The 14,054-nt window shown below is 42.5% G+C and overlaps 2 protein-coding genes across 3 annotated transcripts; both read right to left on the bottom strand.

The window, feature by feature from the left end:
• Nucleotides 1-1,079: 1,079 nt before the first annotated feature.
• On the bottom strand, nucleotides 1,080-6,368 carry LOC109780723 (protein CIA1). Its single transcript, XM_020339305.4, has 10 exons — nucleotides 5,939-6,368; nucleotides 5,695-5,841; nucleotides 5,365-5,583; nucleotides 5,147-5,211; nucleotides 3,525-3,590; nucleotides 3,296-3,373; nucleotides 2,545-2,607; nucleotides 1,964-2,033; nucleotides 1,626-1,709; nucleotides 1,080-1,457 (listed from the first exon to the last, which is right to left on the bottom strand). The coding sequence occupies exons 1-10, from the start codon at nucleotides 6,119-6,121 to the stop codon at nucleotides 1,380-1,382; spliced, it is 1,053 nt and encodes a 350-aa protein (XP_020194894.1). The 5' UTR covers nucleotides 6,122-6,368; the 3' UTR covers nucleotides 1,080-1,379.
• A 2,411-nt stretch (nucleotides 6,369-8,779) lies between these two features.
• Nucleotides 8,780-13,063, bottom strand: LOC109780721 (protein CIA1-like). Of its 2 annotated transcripts, none has more exons than XR_006667117.1 (10): nucleotides 12,786-13,055; nucleotides 12,537-12,683; nucleotides 12,207-12,425; nucleotides 11,956-12,020; nucleotides 11,072-11,137; nucleotides 10,843-10,920; nucleotides 10,204-10,266; nucleotides 9,616-9,677; nucleotides 9,270-9,353; nucleotides 8,780-9,119 (listed from the first exon to the last, which is right to left on the bottom strand). XR_006667117.1 is itself a non-coding variant. In XM_040394724.2 (10 exons), exons 1-10 carry the CDS (start codon nucleotides 12,966-12,968, stop codon nucleotides 9,042-9,044), a joined length of 1,050 nt encoding a protein of 349 aa, XP_040250658.1. In that variant the 5' UTR covers nucleotides 12,969-13,063; the 3' UTR covers nucleotides 8,780-9,041. The 2 variants fall into 2 exon arrangements, 1 of the variants encoding a protein (XP_040250658.1); XM_040394724.2 differs by having other exon boundaries at nucleotides 9,611-9,677; nucleotides 12,786-13,063.
• Nucleotides 13,064-14,054: the final 991 nt, after the last annotated feature.

Below are 14,054 nucleotides of genomic sequence, written 5' to 3'. Positions count from 1 at the left end.
TGTGTTGTCTCGGCGATGCGGCGGTGACCGGTGAGAGGGCGCCCCTTGACACAGCCTTGGTTAGGGTGTCCTCGATGTTGCGTGTGCATGTGCGTGTGTACTTTCTTTGGGTCTCTACAGGTTTGCGCCGGCACACACAAATCCCGTGTACCCTGCTTCTGCCCCTTGCAGCACGGGCATCTCCACCTTGCAGCAAAAACAGACTCCGACATTTATCCATGAGAAGACAGCCAGAGCCCATGGTCTGCATTCTAAGGCCTCTTTTGGTTCATAGGATAGGATTATCGTAGGAATAGGAATTTTGTAGAAAATGAGATGACATGTATCTCAAATCCTATGAGTAGAAATAGGAAACGAGATGTCATTTGGTTGACACCAAAGGAATTTTTCCATTGAGTCTAGGCTCATTTTTATTTTCCTATGAAATGTGGAAGATAGGAACCAATCCTACGTAGGAATAGAAATCCATTCCTATGAACCAAAGGGCTCTAAAGGAAAAAAATCCTATAATAATCCTATCCTCTAGAATTCCTATGAAATTCCTTCGAACCAAAGAAGACCTAAATAGTGAATGATGTCCGAAGAGCATCTCTAGTCCTTCCCTCAAAATGATATAACTCCCTATATTTTCTGGTTTGAGGACCAAAATTATCTTCCCTATCTTCCGGATCACCTTTGCAGAAGGCGAAGCAATTCCAGGACACTTTGGTCCGTAGATACTAACCTTCAGGTAAGGACCAGACGAAATGGTCATCAGAAATTCCAAACAATCGCTAACCATCTAATCCGCTTTGAATTTTAACATTTGTTTCAATGGCAATCCAATATATTCTGCTTCCGAAGTTTTCCACCATGAACCCCATGCAGCAACGGTGAACGTAATCGTTTGCCAGACAAATCTCGCTTTGTTAGAAAACAATAGGTACAAAGTATACAAGATGATATGGAATCTCAAAATCTCATTTAAAAAAGGCAGCAACAATGACATCAAATCGCCGACCAGTGCGACAAACAATATGGGGTTTCCACTTTCCAATTGCAAAGAGAATACGAGACCGCATAAAACTGTGAGCAGCACCTTGTCTCTGTACAGGAACTTAATTTGATGTTTGATAGCTCATTTTGAAAAAATGATAGCACGTCTATCGGTTCATATTGTATACACCAACAATTCCACATCGATGCCAGAGCTCGTAGCTTGGATGGCAAATCTGTTAAAAGATCACCACCATCCAAGCTCTTGCAGGTACAAAAAGTATTAGCTAACCTAAGGGAGCATTGTTTGGAAAACAGAAACCAAATGGCCACCCCTACACTCATCTGTGATCTTAAGGTACACAGCTAGAACTATCATCACATTGCACAAGAAAGAGTGCAATTCAATCCAGTAAATTTCCCCACAGCTCCCACAATTTCACTGTGCCATCATCGCTCGCGGAAGCCAACACCCTCGGGTCCTACGAGTTTATCAGAAAAGAATTAGGTACTTCTAATAACCAAAGTAAAAGATACTTGAACCATTATAGATTGCGATAGTCTCATACTGGATTGAATTGCTAGACAATTGAAATCCTTGAACAGCTTAACACATCGAGACTATTTTGTTGCTAATTTTCTGAGATTACCTGAGGACACCATCTGACACAATTTACATCCATGTCATGCGCTTTCTCTTTCTTCAATATTAATCTGTACGAAGGCCCCTCAACCTGCACCGTCCAAGGTAGCTGTTAATACTTAAATCAAACGGTGGTCACTGCATTTAGAAAAATATATGAACAACCTTCAAGCATTTATCCCTAGAAAAGTATGTTCAGTGCTAAAGTATGCACTCCATGTTGAAACATCGCACTCCACTATCTACCGCAAATGTAACTTGGACAAACTAGTCAGCTAAGCAGATCGTATAAGAGATAAATCAAGAGTGTTGAGAATTTGAATGTTCAGCGGAAGGATAAGATACCATAGTACTCTTCTCCTCGGCATATAAGCAGATAGCATCATCACCTGCCCCACTGGCAATAACATCTTCGCTGCATGCACAGAGGAGCATGAAAAATGTCAAAGAATAGTACAAAAGAGTGAAAGAGTATTCTATTTTAATCCAGCATGTCAATCCACATCGACTTATGTAAAGACTTCGGTAGATAAGAATGGTCAATTATCAACATTTGTTCAACATAAATATACGACAATTGTATTTTGAAAACATATACATAAATGGACAGTGATATCTTTCGTAAACATGTAGAACTGACAGTTAAGGACTTTGATCGGCTTTTTCTGCAGGATTCTGGCCATCCGTCCAACAGGAATATTGATGTATATAATTAAAAAATTACTTGCGTAAATAGAATGAGCCTCCTTTTTGCAGACATATAATGCTCTCAACCAGAAGTCAGAAAATAGTTTTATAAAATTTATATTGTTGATTGAATTCATAAAAATGCTTGTGCTCTATCTGATAAAGAGTAAATTTGTTTGCTCCCTCTGAATAAAATTCAGAAGCAGTAAATATGTGTTAGTCATTGGAGTTCAACTAACCTTGACCAATGGGCTGAAAAAATAGTTCGACCATGATGTCCAGATAAAGTAGAAAGATGAAACCTGAAATTAAACAATAATCATCCTGTTAAAGAGGGGTGGTGTGGAAAGATTCACTGCAGTGATGTGATAACAACAATATCAGCAGAACTAGAACAGTTACACAAAAACACTAAAGTCGACTCATAGTCCTTAAGCGCGGGAATGGTCAGAACTAACAAGTATGTCTCAACTAATCAGAACCTTAGCAATACACTAAAGTCACTATATGCCTGGAAAGGGCTGGGTTGTACTAGATTTGCACTCCGGTGGAAGCGAAACAAAATTTTACTCAATGTAAGTATTGATATTTGATCTTAATACCAACAACGATGGGTACATCTAACTTATACAAGTTCTGCTACAAAAAAAAATGCACACTGGTAATACTATACCAAACAACCACTTCTCCGTGAAGAACAGGCACATCATCAATTATTAGTTTGCAACTATCCCAGGGAGTAAAGTGGCAGATAATATAAAAATATAGAGATATGCCAGACTAATAGCAATAGAAAGCACAAGAACACTAACATGCTTGATTTCATCACCGGTATAGTCTAATTTTTGGGTGGGGACTAAACGTGAACTACCACACAGCTTGTCTACTTCTGCAGCCATATCTTTTAGGAACAGCTGTGCTATTTCAGTGTTATCGAACCTTATACGACAAATATAAGTCAAAAAATGGTATCGATAAGAAAACTCTTACCAAGATTCATGACCTTCTCCAGTTGTTGGCTGCGACAAATCAGCACTCGTATCCCAAATCTTCAAAGTACAGTCATCACTGGATAAGAAACGTATGACATTAGAAACTTTTGCTAGGGCCTGTCTGGAACACAGGAATTCAGCAGTGCTAGAGAATCTGGGAAAATACCGCATTCCAAAAAGAGCCTACAAAATAAAGAGGGATATTAATCCAGCATGGTAGAGCGAACCTGCATGTGACCATCCTATCTCCTTTCTGGTTAAAAGATACCGACCATACTGTTGAGGAATGACCACTGTAAACAAGAAAAAGGAGATCAACTATAGCAGGGCAAGATGCAATAATCAGTTAAGCTGTAACGCCAGAAAGAATAATCAATATAGTATTGTTCTGTTACTAATGAGAGAACATAGTGTCCGTCAACAATTGAAATGAACAATCAAAACTTCAAAATGAGATAAATATATGCTCTGTTATTTTTAAAGATGAATAACAGAAAGTGTATCATATCATCCAAACAAGATGGAACAGTGTCGGGGTAATCTTAATAATTAATAGCAACATAACACAAACACATTACAATGATTGGCATATAATCCCAGATTATGTTATAGCAAAGTGGGAACTGTGGAAAAAGGTAAAAATACAAGTGAAATAATTAAGGGATATTTATACCAAAACAAAAAGACACCAATTCGATGCGATACTGTTGATCTTAACTGTTCATAAATCTCTCATCAACACCTCATGGCAAGGTTTACAAGTCGACGAGTCGTTCCGAGGTTGAGACTCATAGACTAAGCGTAACTAGTCGACACTAAAGTTGTGACTCATGGACTAGTCGACATTGAAGTGTAGTCGGCCCTGGAGTTGACTAGTCCTTGCACTCATGATCCATGCCTCATGGTTTAAGTTGGATCCCTAGAATTACCCTTTATTAATTACACACTTATAGTATGATTAATTCAGAATCAAGCTCACTAACTACCTGGATCTTGGATCCTTTTTTCCCTCCATAAAGTGGTTTGTTAGGGAAGGTGGGAAGGGAATGTTGGGTACATGCAATATGATTTTCTGAAATATGTTAGTAGTTATGTTTTTTAACTCCGCCTATGTCTTCTAGGCATAGCCGGTCCCAAGCCCGGGTAAAGGAGGAGGGTTGTGATAGGCTTGGCGAGCCAACGTAAAAACTAGCCAGTCCCATAGGTATGAAACCCATTTGAGCGAGAGTAGTACTAGGATGGGTGACCTCCTGGGAAGTCCTCGTGAAAGGGTTTCATATCTAAGGGTTGTGATAGGCTTGGCGAGCCAACGTAAAAACTAGCCAGTCTTTTGGGTATGAAACCCATTTGGGCGAGAGTAGTACTAGGATGGGTGACCTCCTGGGAAGTCCTCGTGAAAGGGTTTCATATCTGGCCTACCCCAACTTGTTTGGGATAAAAGGCTTCGTAAGGAAGGATGTTAGTAGTTATGTTTTCATCCAATACACATTTGTAGAATCGTGCATGCATGTACATGGTTGCTAGTATAGAAAATAAAATATGCAAGATTCAAACATATGAAAAGACGATATGGTCATGGCACAGAAATTTAGTCCAGATAATAAAATCAACAACCAAACGACTCATAAAATTGGTTTTCAACTTTTCATGCATCACATCTTTTTCACAATCATCAGCATCAAATAAGCTGGGGTTGATCTTCTAAAGAAACATAAGCTGGACATTCGCACGATATTACAATGTACTCATTACCTGGGAGTAAATGAGTCAAAACATATTATACCACAAGCAGTACAAGTTTTATCAACCATAGAAAGGCAAAAAGGGATGGACCAAAGAGCCTCATTACCCGTTACCAGCTTCAGCTAATGTCTGTACGCAATGCCAGTCATCATCGCCGTCATCAGCCCAGACCTACATCGAAGCTTCCATCTTAATGATTAATGCCACTTAAACACTGCAAACCGAACAGAGCAAGAGCAGCCTATCCACAGCCTAAAATCACTAGACAGCAAAGCAACGCAGGCCGAACTAGTGCCCTACAAATTAAACCGATAGAGTTCGTACCCTGATAGTATTGTCATAGCTGACAGAAACCAGAACACTAAGAACTGGGTGCCACTGGACCATCTTCACGTCCTGAGTGTGACCCTGCAGGACCGCCACACACTCGTGCTCGTTCCCTGGCTGCACCTCCCATATCCACACAGCCTTGTCCCGGCTGCACGTCGCGAGCAGCGAGCCGGACTGGCTCCACGACACGCTCTTCACCTCATTATCATGCCCCTACCCCATACACAGCAGAGAGTTAACATCCACAGGTAACCAGCAATCTCCACAACAAAAGGCGGTAACGCTGAACCCAAACACCAAATTCAGCAAAAGTTTTCTTTTCACCTCCAATGTGGCGACGCACTCGAAGTCCCCGCCGGAGTACTCCCAAATCGCGGTGGTGCCATCGAAACTCGCGGTCGCCAGCAGCTTGCCGTCGGGGGACCAGGCGCAGGACCGCACCGTGCGTTCGTGCACGCCGTCGAGCACATCCTGAACAAGCGAGGTGGGCGGGACGCAGATGAGGAAACGAACCACCGCAATGCACCGTGGGCCTCTGGAGCAAACTGAAGTAGTAGATTGGTCTTACCGAGCAATCCCAGACGCCGTCGGGGGCGCGCTTCCAGATGCGCACGGTCTTGTCGCCGCCGCAGGAGGCGAGGACGGGGCCGGCGCCGGGGCCCGGGTTGGGGTTCCAGGCGAGCGACCACGCGCGGTCGGCGTGGCCCGTCAGGCGGTGGGTCTCGCGCAGCTCCGCCGCGCCGCCGTCCATGGCCTGCTCGCCGGCGATCGCCGTTGCCTGCCTAGGGTTCCGGGCGCGAGTCGCCGGTGAGTGGCGCGCCGGGAGCGCAGAGTGGGGAGCTGCGGAGGGGGTCCGAGGCGGCGCGAGGAGGGATGGTGGGGATTTACCAGAGGGAGGCGGCGGCGGCGACCAGCGAGGAGGGGTGCTGGGGAGTTCGTTTACTGGTGGCCTTTGGGGGTCAACCGCGCGTGGAGGGCACGGGGCGTTTGAGAAGAATTTCTCCAGCAAACGAGTGCCTTTCTTTTTTTCTTTTTGAGGGAAAGCCAATTGGCACTTTTATTACTGGTTCAAAATACTGTAGTTACATCCTTCAAGACATGAGAGACTTGAGGAAGAAGGAAACTAGGTGGGTCATCATCGCACTAGTACATCAGATTTAAATCATAAGCATGTCTAGTAAGGAATGTTTGTCTTCATCGGTGGCGGTTGCTGTTCTGGTACACTAGTTCTATTGAGTTTTAGCACGACGACTTTCCGACTGTCTACTACAACAAGGTTTGCTCGGCTTCAGTGAGGGAGGGGCAATGACGGCAGCGCATCTTCGGCTCGCTCTAGTGCTTGTAGTCGTCGCTAGGTGGTCTACCAATCTGCATATGATTTTTACTTCTAGTGTTCTTTATATAGCCTTAACAGATGATGAATACTCCCTCCGTCCGGAAATACTTGTCATTGAAATGAATGTATCTAGATGTATTTTAGTTTTAGATACATCCATTTTCATCCATTTTGATGACAAGTATTTCCGGACGGAGGGAGTAGATCGGAAGTTTTTCCCGCAATGCTCGAATCTTATCGAAGGTATTTCATGACCCAAATGGAAGCAATCTGCAAGAACGGGAGAGTAAGGAGCCAAAATATCTATAGTCCGATTGCACGCGTTGATGACCTCTAGACAGTCTGATTCAATGAGAACCCTAGAGCATCCAATCTGAAAAACAAGTTGAAGACCACGACGGATAGCCAAAGCTTCTGTTGTCGCTGCACTAGCACTTAGAACAAACGGTTCAGCAACTCCTGCCACTGCTTCTCCTCTGCTATTCCATAGAACTGCAGCCACGACGCCCGACCCATCTCTCAAAAAATGATGCATCTGTATTCAATTTATAAGATCCGACAGTGGGTTTAAACCAACCAGTTTTGACAGGAACAGTGGGTTTCCTAACTTCCGAGTTGGCCGTGATAGCCTGAATGGCGAAAGCTGTACTTTTTGGAATTTTGACGGTCTCCCCTTTGTGTCCCTCACGACATTCCCACCAAATGTACCATGATGCAACCGCCACTATTTAATGCAAGCCCAGCTACCCAAAATCGAAGAGGGACCTCTCGGCAGCCTGAGAATTTCTTCGAGCACAACCGAGCCAGAGCGATCGACATTCAAAGCTTTTTCTATAATTTCATCCAGTCCAAGAGCACGGCGGAGCTGCACGTGAGCAGGTAAAATAGCAGATGCTTAATATCCTCGAGACCTGACTGACAGACTGGACAGACCGGCGAGACCTTGATGTGTCTATCAGCTAGAATGGCCATTCCCAGGATTAGCCCATGAAGTGCCCTCCAAATGAAAATTTAGTGACATGGTGAGCGGGAGAGGAGGAAGGAGGGGAGGATAGCCTTGTAGCCTTAGGGTCAGTTCTTTTGATGGCTTTTTTGGGCTTCTAGAAGACCAGCCCAATTTTTTTAAAGTCTAATACTCAAGTTTTAATTAGTAGGCTTCTAAAAAAATTAATTTGGTTGGGCTTCTAGAATAAGTTGGAATATCCAACTTATTCTAAAAGACAGCAAAAGAACTGGCCCTTACCGTCACCTGTTACTGCGTGTTGCTCGGTGTGCGTGGACAGTAACTCAACATCTAGATCGAATGGCTATTATACATTGAGATGTAGCATATAGACGGCTACAACAATTTTGATGATGTGGCTCGTTATGAGAGCGGAAAAATACTCTCTTCGTAAACTAATTTAAGAGCGTTTAGATCACATTATAAACGCTTTTATATTAATTTACAGAGGTAGTAGCAATTAATGATCGCCAGTGAGGGTTGTCTATATAAAATATATACTCCCTTCGTTTCTAAATACAAGCCTTTTTAGATATTTTAATACGGACTACATTCGGATGTATATGAACATATTTTAGAGTTTAAATTCACTCATTTAGCTCCGAACGGAGGGAGTAGATACTACTTTCTCCACCCCAAATTAGTTGTCTTAGATTTGTGTATATACAGATGTATGTATCTAAACACGTTTTAGTGGATGTATTTGTAATATATGTCTACAAATTTCATCCGTATATGAATTCAATGGTGTGCTTTTGTGACATATAACAATATTTAGTTTGTCAAATAAATAACCTAGAAAAACGCAAATGCCCTATGCCTTCTTCAGAGTGAGTATACAAAAGGATATGGAATCTGAAATCTCATCAAGAGGAGGCAACAATGACATCCAATCACCAACCAGTGTGACAAACAATATGGTGTTCACAATGGCGAAACTTAATTTGATGTTTCATAGCTCATTTGCAAAAATGATACTCCCTCCGTCCTAAAATAAGTGTCTCAACTTTGTAATAACTTTAGTATAAAGTTGTACTAAAATTGAGACACTTATTTTAGGACGGAGGAAGTATGTAACAAGTCTATTGTTTCACATTGTGTACACGAACAATTCCACATCCTGTCAGGATGCCAGAGCTTGTAGCTTGGATGGGATCTTTAAATGATCATCACCATCAAAGCTTTTCCGGGTACACAAAAGTATTAGCTGAACTAGGGAGCATTGTTTTGGAAAAAGGAAACAAAAAAAAAGGTGATCCCTACTCTGTTCTACAGTATGATCTTAAGATGCACAGCTAGAACTATAAACATATTACAGCAGAAGAGTACAACTCAATCCAGTATATCCCCCTGCAGCTCCCACAATTTGACTGTGCCATCATCGCTCACGGATGCCAGCACCCTTGGGTTCTACGAGTTTATTTGACAAGAATTAGGCACTTTAACTAAAGTAAAAGATATTTGAACCATTATAGATATTGATAGTTCTCATGCATCAAGGCAGAAACAAATGAAACCCATTACCAGCTTAACACGTTGAGACTATTTTTCTGAGATTACCTGAGGACACCATCTGACACAATTTACATCCGTGTCATGTGCCTTCTCTTTCTTCAGTATTAATCTGTAGGAAGGTCCCTCAACCTACACCATCAAAGGTAGTTGTTAATACTTAAATCAAAGGGTGGTCACTGCATTTAGAAAAAATATGAACAAACACTCAAGCATTTATTTATTCCTAGACAAGTATGACCACTACTAAAGTATGCACTCCATGTTGGAACATCGCACTCCACTATCTACCGCAAATGTAACTTGGACAAAATGGTCAGGTAAGCAGATCCCATAGATATGAATCAAGAGTCGTGAGAATTTGAATGTTCAGCGGAAGGATAAGATACCATACTATTCTCCTCGGCAAATAAGCAGATAGCATCATCACCTGCCCCACTGGCAATTACACCCTCGCTGCATGCACAGAGGAGCATGAAAAATGTCAAAGAATAGTACAAACGAGTGAAAGACTATTCTATTTCAATTCAGAAGATTAGAATGGCCAATGATATCTTCGCTTCCCTATTCAGAATGACAGCAGAATTTGCCAATTCTGGGAGATCAAAATTTGTTCAACATAAATATACGACAATTGTATTCTGAAAACATACACATAAATAGTTAGTCATATCTTTCGTAAACATGTAGAACTGACAGCTAAGGACTTTGGTTAGCTTTTTCTGCAGGATTCTCTCCATCAGTTCAACAGGAATATTGATGTGTATAATTAAGTTAACTTGCATAAAATATAACGAGCCTCCTTTTTGCAGACATATAATGCTCTCAACCAGAAGTCAGAAACTATTTTTATAAAATTTATATTGTTGATTGAATTCATAAAAATGCTTGTGTTCTAGCTGATAAAGAGTAAATTTGTTAGCTCCTGCGTAATGAAATTCAGAAGCAGTAAATATGTATCAGTGATTGGAGTTCAGCTAACCTTGACCAATGGACTGAAAAAATAGTTCGGCCATGATATCCAGATAGAGTAGAAATATGACGCCTGAAATTAAATGATAATTATCCTATTAAAGGGGTGGTGTGGAAAGGCAACATAATTTTGATAAGCTTCACTGCAGTGATGTGATAAGGCAGCAGAACTAGAATAGTTACACACCAACACTAAAGTTGACTCATAATCCATATGCGTGGAAAGGGCCAAGTTGTGCTATATTTGCCCTCCAGTGAAAGCAAAGCAAAATTTTACTCAATGTAAGCATTGATATTTGATCTTAATAGCAACAAAGACGAGTACATCTAACTTAGAAAAGTTCTCCGACAAATAAAAAAGCACAATGGCATACTCTACCAAACAACCACTTCTCTGTGAGGAACAGGCACGTCATCAATTATTAGTTTGCAACTGTCCCAGGGAGTAAAGTGGCAGATAATATAAAATTACAGAGATATGCCAGACTAATTAATAACAATAGACATAGCACAATAACACTAATATGCTTGATTCATCACTGGCGTAGTCTAAATTTCGGGGTGGGGACTAAACATGAACTACCACACAGCTTGTCTTGTTTTGCGACAAACATGAGTCAAGAAAAGGTATCGAGAAGAAAACTCTTACCAAGATTCATGACCTTCTCCAGTTGTTGGTTGCGACAAATCAATACTCGCATCCCAAATTTTCAAAGTACAGTCATCACTGGATAACAAATGAATGACATTAGTAACTTTTCTAGGGCCCGTCTGGAACAAAGGAATTCAGCAGTTCTAGAGAATTGGGAATATACCGCATTCCAAAAAGATCCTACAAAACAAATAGGGATATTATAATCCAGCATGGTAGGGCAAACCTGCATGTGACCATCCTATCTCCTTTCTGGTTAAAAGATATTGACCATACTGTTGAGGAATGACCACTGTGAAAAAAAAGGAGATCAACTTTACCAGGGCAAGATGCAATAATTAGTTAAGCTCTCACACCAGAAAGATTGATCAATATAGTAGCGTTCTGTACTTCTGTTACTAATGATAGAACATAGTCGCCATCAACAATTGAAGTTAACAATCAAAACTTCAGAAGGAAATAGATATGATCAGCTATTTGTAAAGATGAATAGCAAAAAGTTTATCATATCATCCAAACAAGATGGAACAGTATCAAGATCATCTTATAGTTAATAGCGACATAACACAAAGTCACAAACACATTACTATGATTGAAATGTAATCCCACATTATGTTTTAAGTGGGAACTGTGAAAGAAAAGTACAAGTAAAACCCAATAATCAAGGGGTATTTATACCAAAACAGAAGGACACCATGAGACACTATTGATCTTAACTGTCCATAAATCTCTCATCAACACCTCATGGTTTAAGTTGGATCCCTACAATTATTTCCAATACACATAGCTAGAATCGTGCATACATGTACATGGCTGCTAATAGAAAATAAATCTACAAGATCCAAACATATTAAAAAAGGGTATGGTCATGGGGCAGAAGTTTAGTCCAGATCATAAAATCAACAGACATATGACTTCATGCATCACATCTTTTTCAGTCATCAGCATCACATAAGTTGGGATTGATCTTCTAAAGAAACATAAGCTGGGATTTCGTCGACTGAATACATTCGTACGATATTATATTACAATGTAAATAAGTTCAAACATATTGTACCACAAGCAGTACCAAGTTTTATCAAAAAAGGGTTGACCAAAGAGCCTCATTACCTGTTACCGGCTTCAGTTAATGTCTGTACACAAGGCCATTTACCATCGCCGTCATCAGCCCAGACCTACATTAAAGCTTGCATATTAATGATAATGACACTTAATAAAACTGCATAACGAACAGAGCAAGAGCAAAGAGCACACCCTTGTTGCCTATCCAGTATCCATAGCCTAAAATCACAAGGCATACAGCAACATAATGCAGGCCGAGCTAGAGCATTACTACAAATTAAATTGACAAAAGTTCATACCCTGATCGTATTGTCATAACTGACAGAAACCAGAACATCAAAGAACGGGTGCCACTGGACCATCTTCACATCCTCAGTGTGCCCCTCCAGCACATCTACGCACTCGTGATCGTTCCCCGGCAGAATCTCCCATATCCACGCTGCCCTGTCCCGGCTGCACGTCGCGACCATCGAACCGGACTGGCTCCACGACACACTCTTCACCTCGTTCACGTGCCCCTACCCATTAACGGCACAGAGTTAACATCCACAGGTAACCAACATTACCCACAACAAACAGGGGTGACACTGAAACTGAACCCAAAAGGCCAAATTCAGCAAAAGCTTCACCTCCAACGTGTCGACCAACTCAAAGTCTCCACCGGAGTACTCCCAAATCGCCGTCGTGCCATCGAAGCTCGCGTCCGCCAACAGCTTCCCGTCGGGGGACCAGGCGCAGGACCTCACCGTGCTTTCGTGCACGCCTTCGAGCACATCCTAATCAAGCAAGATGAGCGCAAATAAGGAAACCAATCAGCAATTGCAAATTTGCAATGCAACGCGGAGCCCTGGAACACACTAGAGTAGCCTGGGCCTTACCGAGCAGTGCCAGGCGCCGTCGGGGGCGCGCTTCCAGATGCGCACTGTCTTGTCGGCGCCGCAGGAGGCGAGGACGGGGCCGGCGCCGGCGCCCGGGTTGGGGTTCCAGGCGAGTGCCCACGCGCGGTCGGCGTGGCCAACCAGGCGGTGGGTCTCGCGCAGCTCCGCCGTGCCGCCATCCATGGCCTGCTCGCCGGCGATCGCTGTGCCTAGGGTTCCGGGCCCGAGTCGCCGGTGAGGACTGAGGAGTGTACCGGGATGGCTGGAGCTGTGGAGGGTGACCGAGGCGGCGTCGATCAGGGAGGAGCTTTTTTTCTTTTTTCTTTTTTGAGATGATACCAGGGAGGAGCTGTGAGGGTTTGTTTACTGGTGGGCCCGTGGGAGTCAACCGCGTGTGGAAGGCACGGGCCGCTGCCCGGGCAAGTGAACAGGTTGGGCCCGCAGGTCGTGTGCCGGGCTTGCATGCCGCAGCCACCTCAGTCCGTGGTTTCGATGTCACACCCACCGTCACGTGACCCTTATTTTGAATTTTATTTTTTTTAATTTTTATCGCATTTTCGGATTTTAGATGTTTATTTTTTATTTTTTTGGGTTTTCCTTTTTTTAGAATTTTAAAAAAATACGTGAAAAAATGTGTTGAAAGGCACATTTACTTCTTATCCAGGCACGAATTTGCTTCTCTTACAAATAGAATACAGCCATATAAGAAAACAAAAACACGCACGGCGCGCACGGGCGTGCCTCTCGAAAGGGAAACCACATTTTTTTCGTTCCACGAGAGACACGGATTTACTTCTCGTGTAGGCACATATTTTGTTCCGCGAGAGGCACAAGCGTGCCTCTCGAAGGTACGTCTTTACTTCTCGTGAAGGCACGGATTTGCTTCCGCGAGAGGCATGAACGTGCCTCTCGGAAAGGAAAAAACGTGTTTCTTTCTCTTCGTTCCGTGATAGGCACATATTTACTTCTCGTGAAGGCATGGATTTGCTTCTACGAGCCTCTGAAAAATGAAAAAAAACACGTTTCTTTCGTAAGAGGCACAAATTAACTTCTCGTGGGGGCATAGATTGCTTCAAAGAGAGGCACGGGCATGCCTTTTGGAAACGGAAAAAAACATGCCTCTTCGAAAAGGGAAAAAACGTGCTATCTGTTCGGTCTTTTCTGTCTGTCTGTTAAAATGGTATTTAGTTTTGAAGATCTCGGCATAAGGGGCCAGCGATGGAAATGGTTCAAGATTTGAATGCATTGTTTAAGAGATGAAACACTTTG

Source organism: Aegilops tauschii, chromosome 7, assembly GCF_002575655.3.
Source record: "Aegilops tauschii subsp. strangulata cultivar AL8/78 chromosome 7, Aet v6.0, whole genome shotgun sequence".
In the NCBI taxonomy this organism is placed as follows: domain Eukaryota; kingdom Viridiplantae; phylum Streptophyta; class Magnoliopsida; order Poales; family Poaceae; genus Aegilops; species Aegilops tauschii.
Note: the sequence above shows the minus strand (reverse complement) of the source record. Positions and strands in the feature narration are given on the sequence as shown.

Coding starts and splice junctions, on each gene's coding strand:
- LOC109780723 (XM_020339305.4), bottom strand. CDS start 6,121: ATGGACGGCGGCGCGGCGGAGCTGCGCGAGACCCACCGCCTGACGGGC. Junction 5,842..5,938: donor ACGGCGTCTGGGATTGCTCG/GTAAGACCAATC, acceptor TCGCTTGTTCAG/GATGTGCTCGACGGCGTGCA. Junction 1,458..1,625: donor GTGTCAGATGGTGTCCTCAG/GTAATCTCAGAA, acceptor ATAAACTCGTAG/GACCCGAGGGTGTTGGCTTC.
- LOC109780721 (XM_040394724.2), bottom strand. CDS start 12,968: ATGGATGGCGGCACGGCGGAGCTGCGCGAGACCCACCGCCTGGTTGGC. Junction 10,267..10,842: donor GGAGAAGGTCATGAATCTTG/GTAAGAGTTTTC, acceptor ATTTAATTTCAG/GCGTCATATTTCTACTCTAT. Junction 9,120..9,269: donor GTGTCAGATGGTGTCCTCAG/GTAATCTCAGAA, acceptor ATAAACTCGTAG/AACCCAAGGGTGCTGGCATC.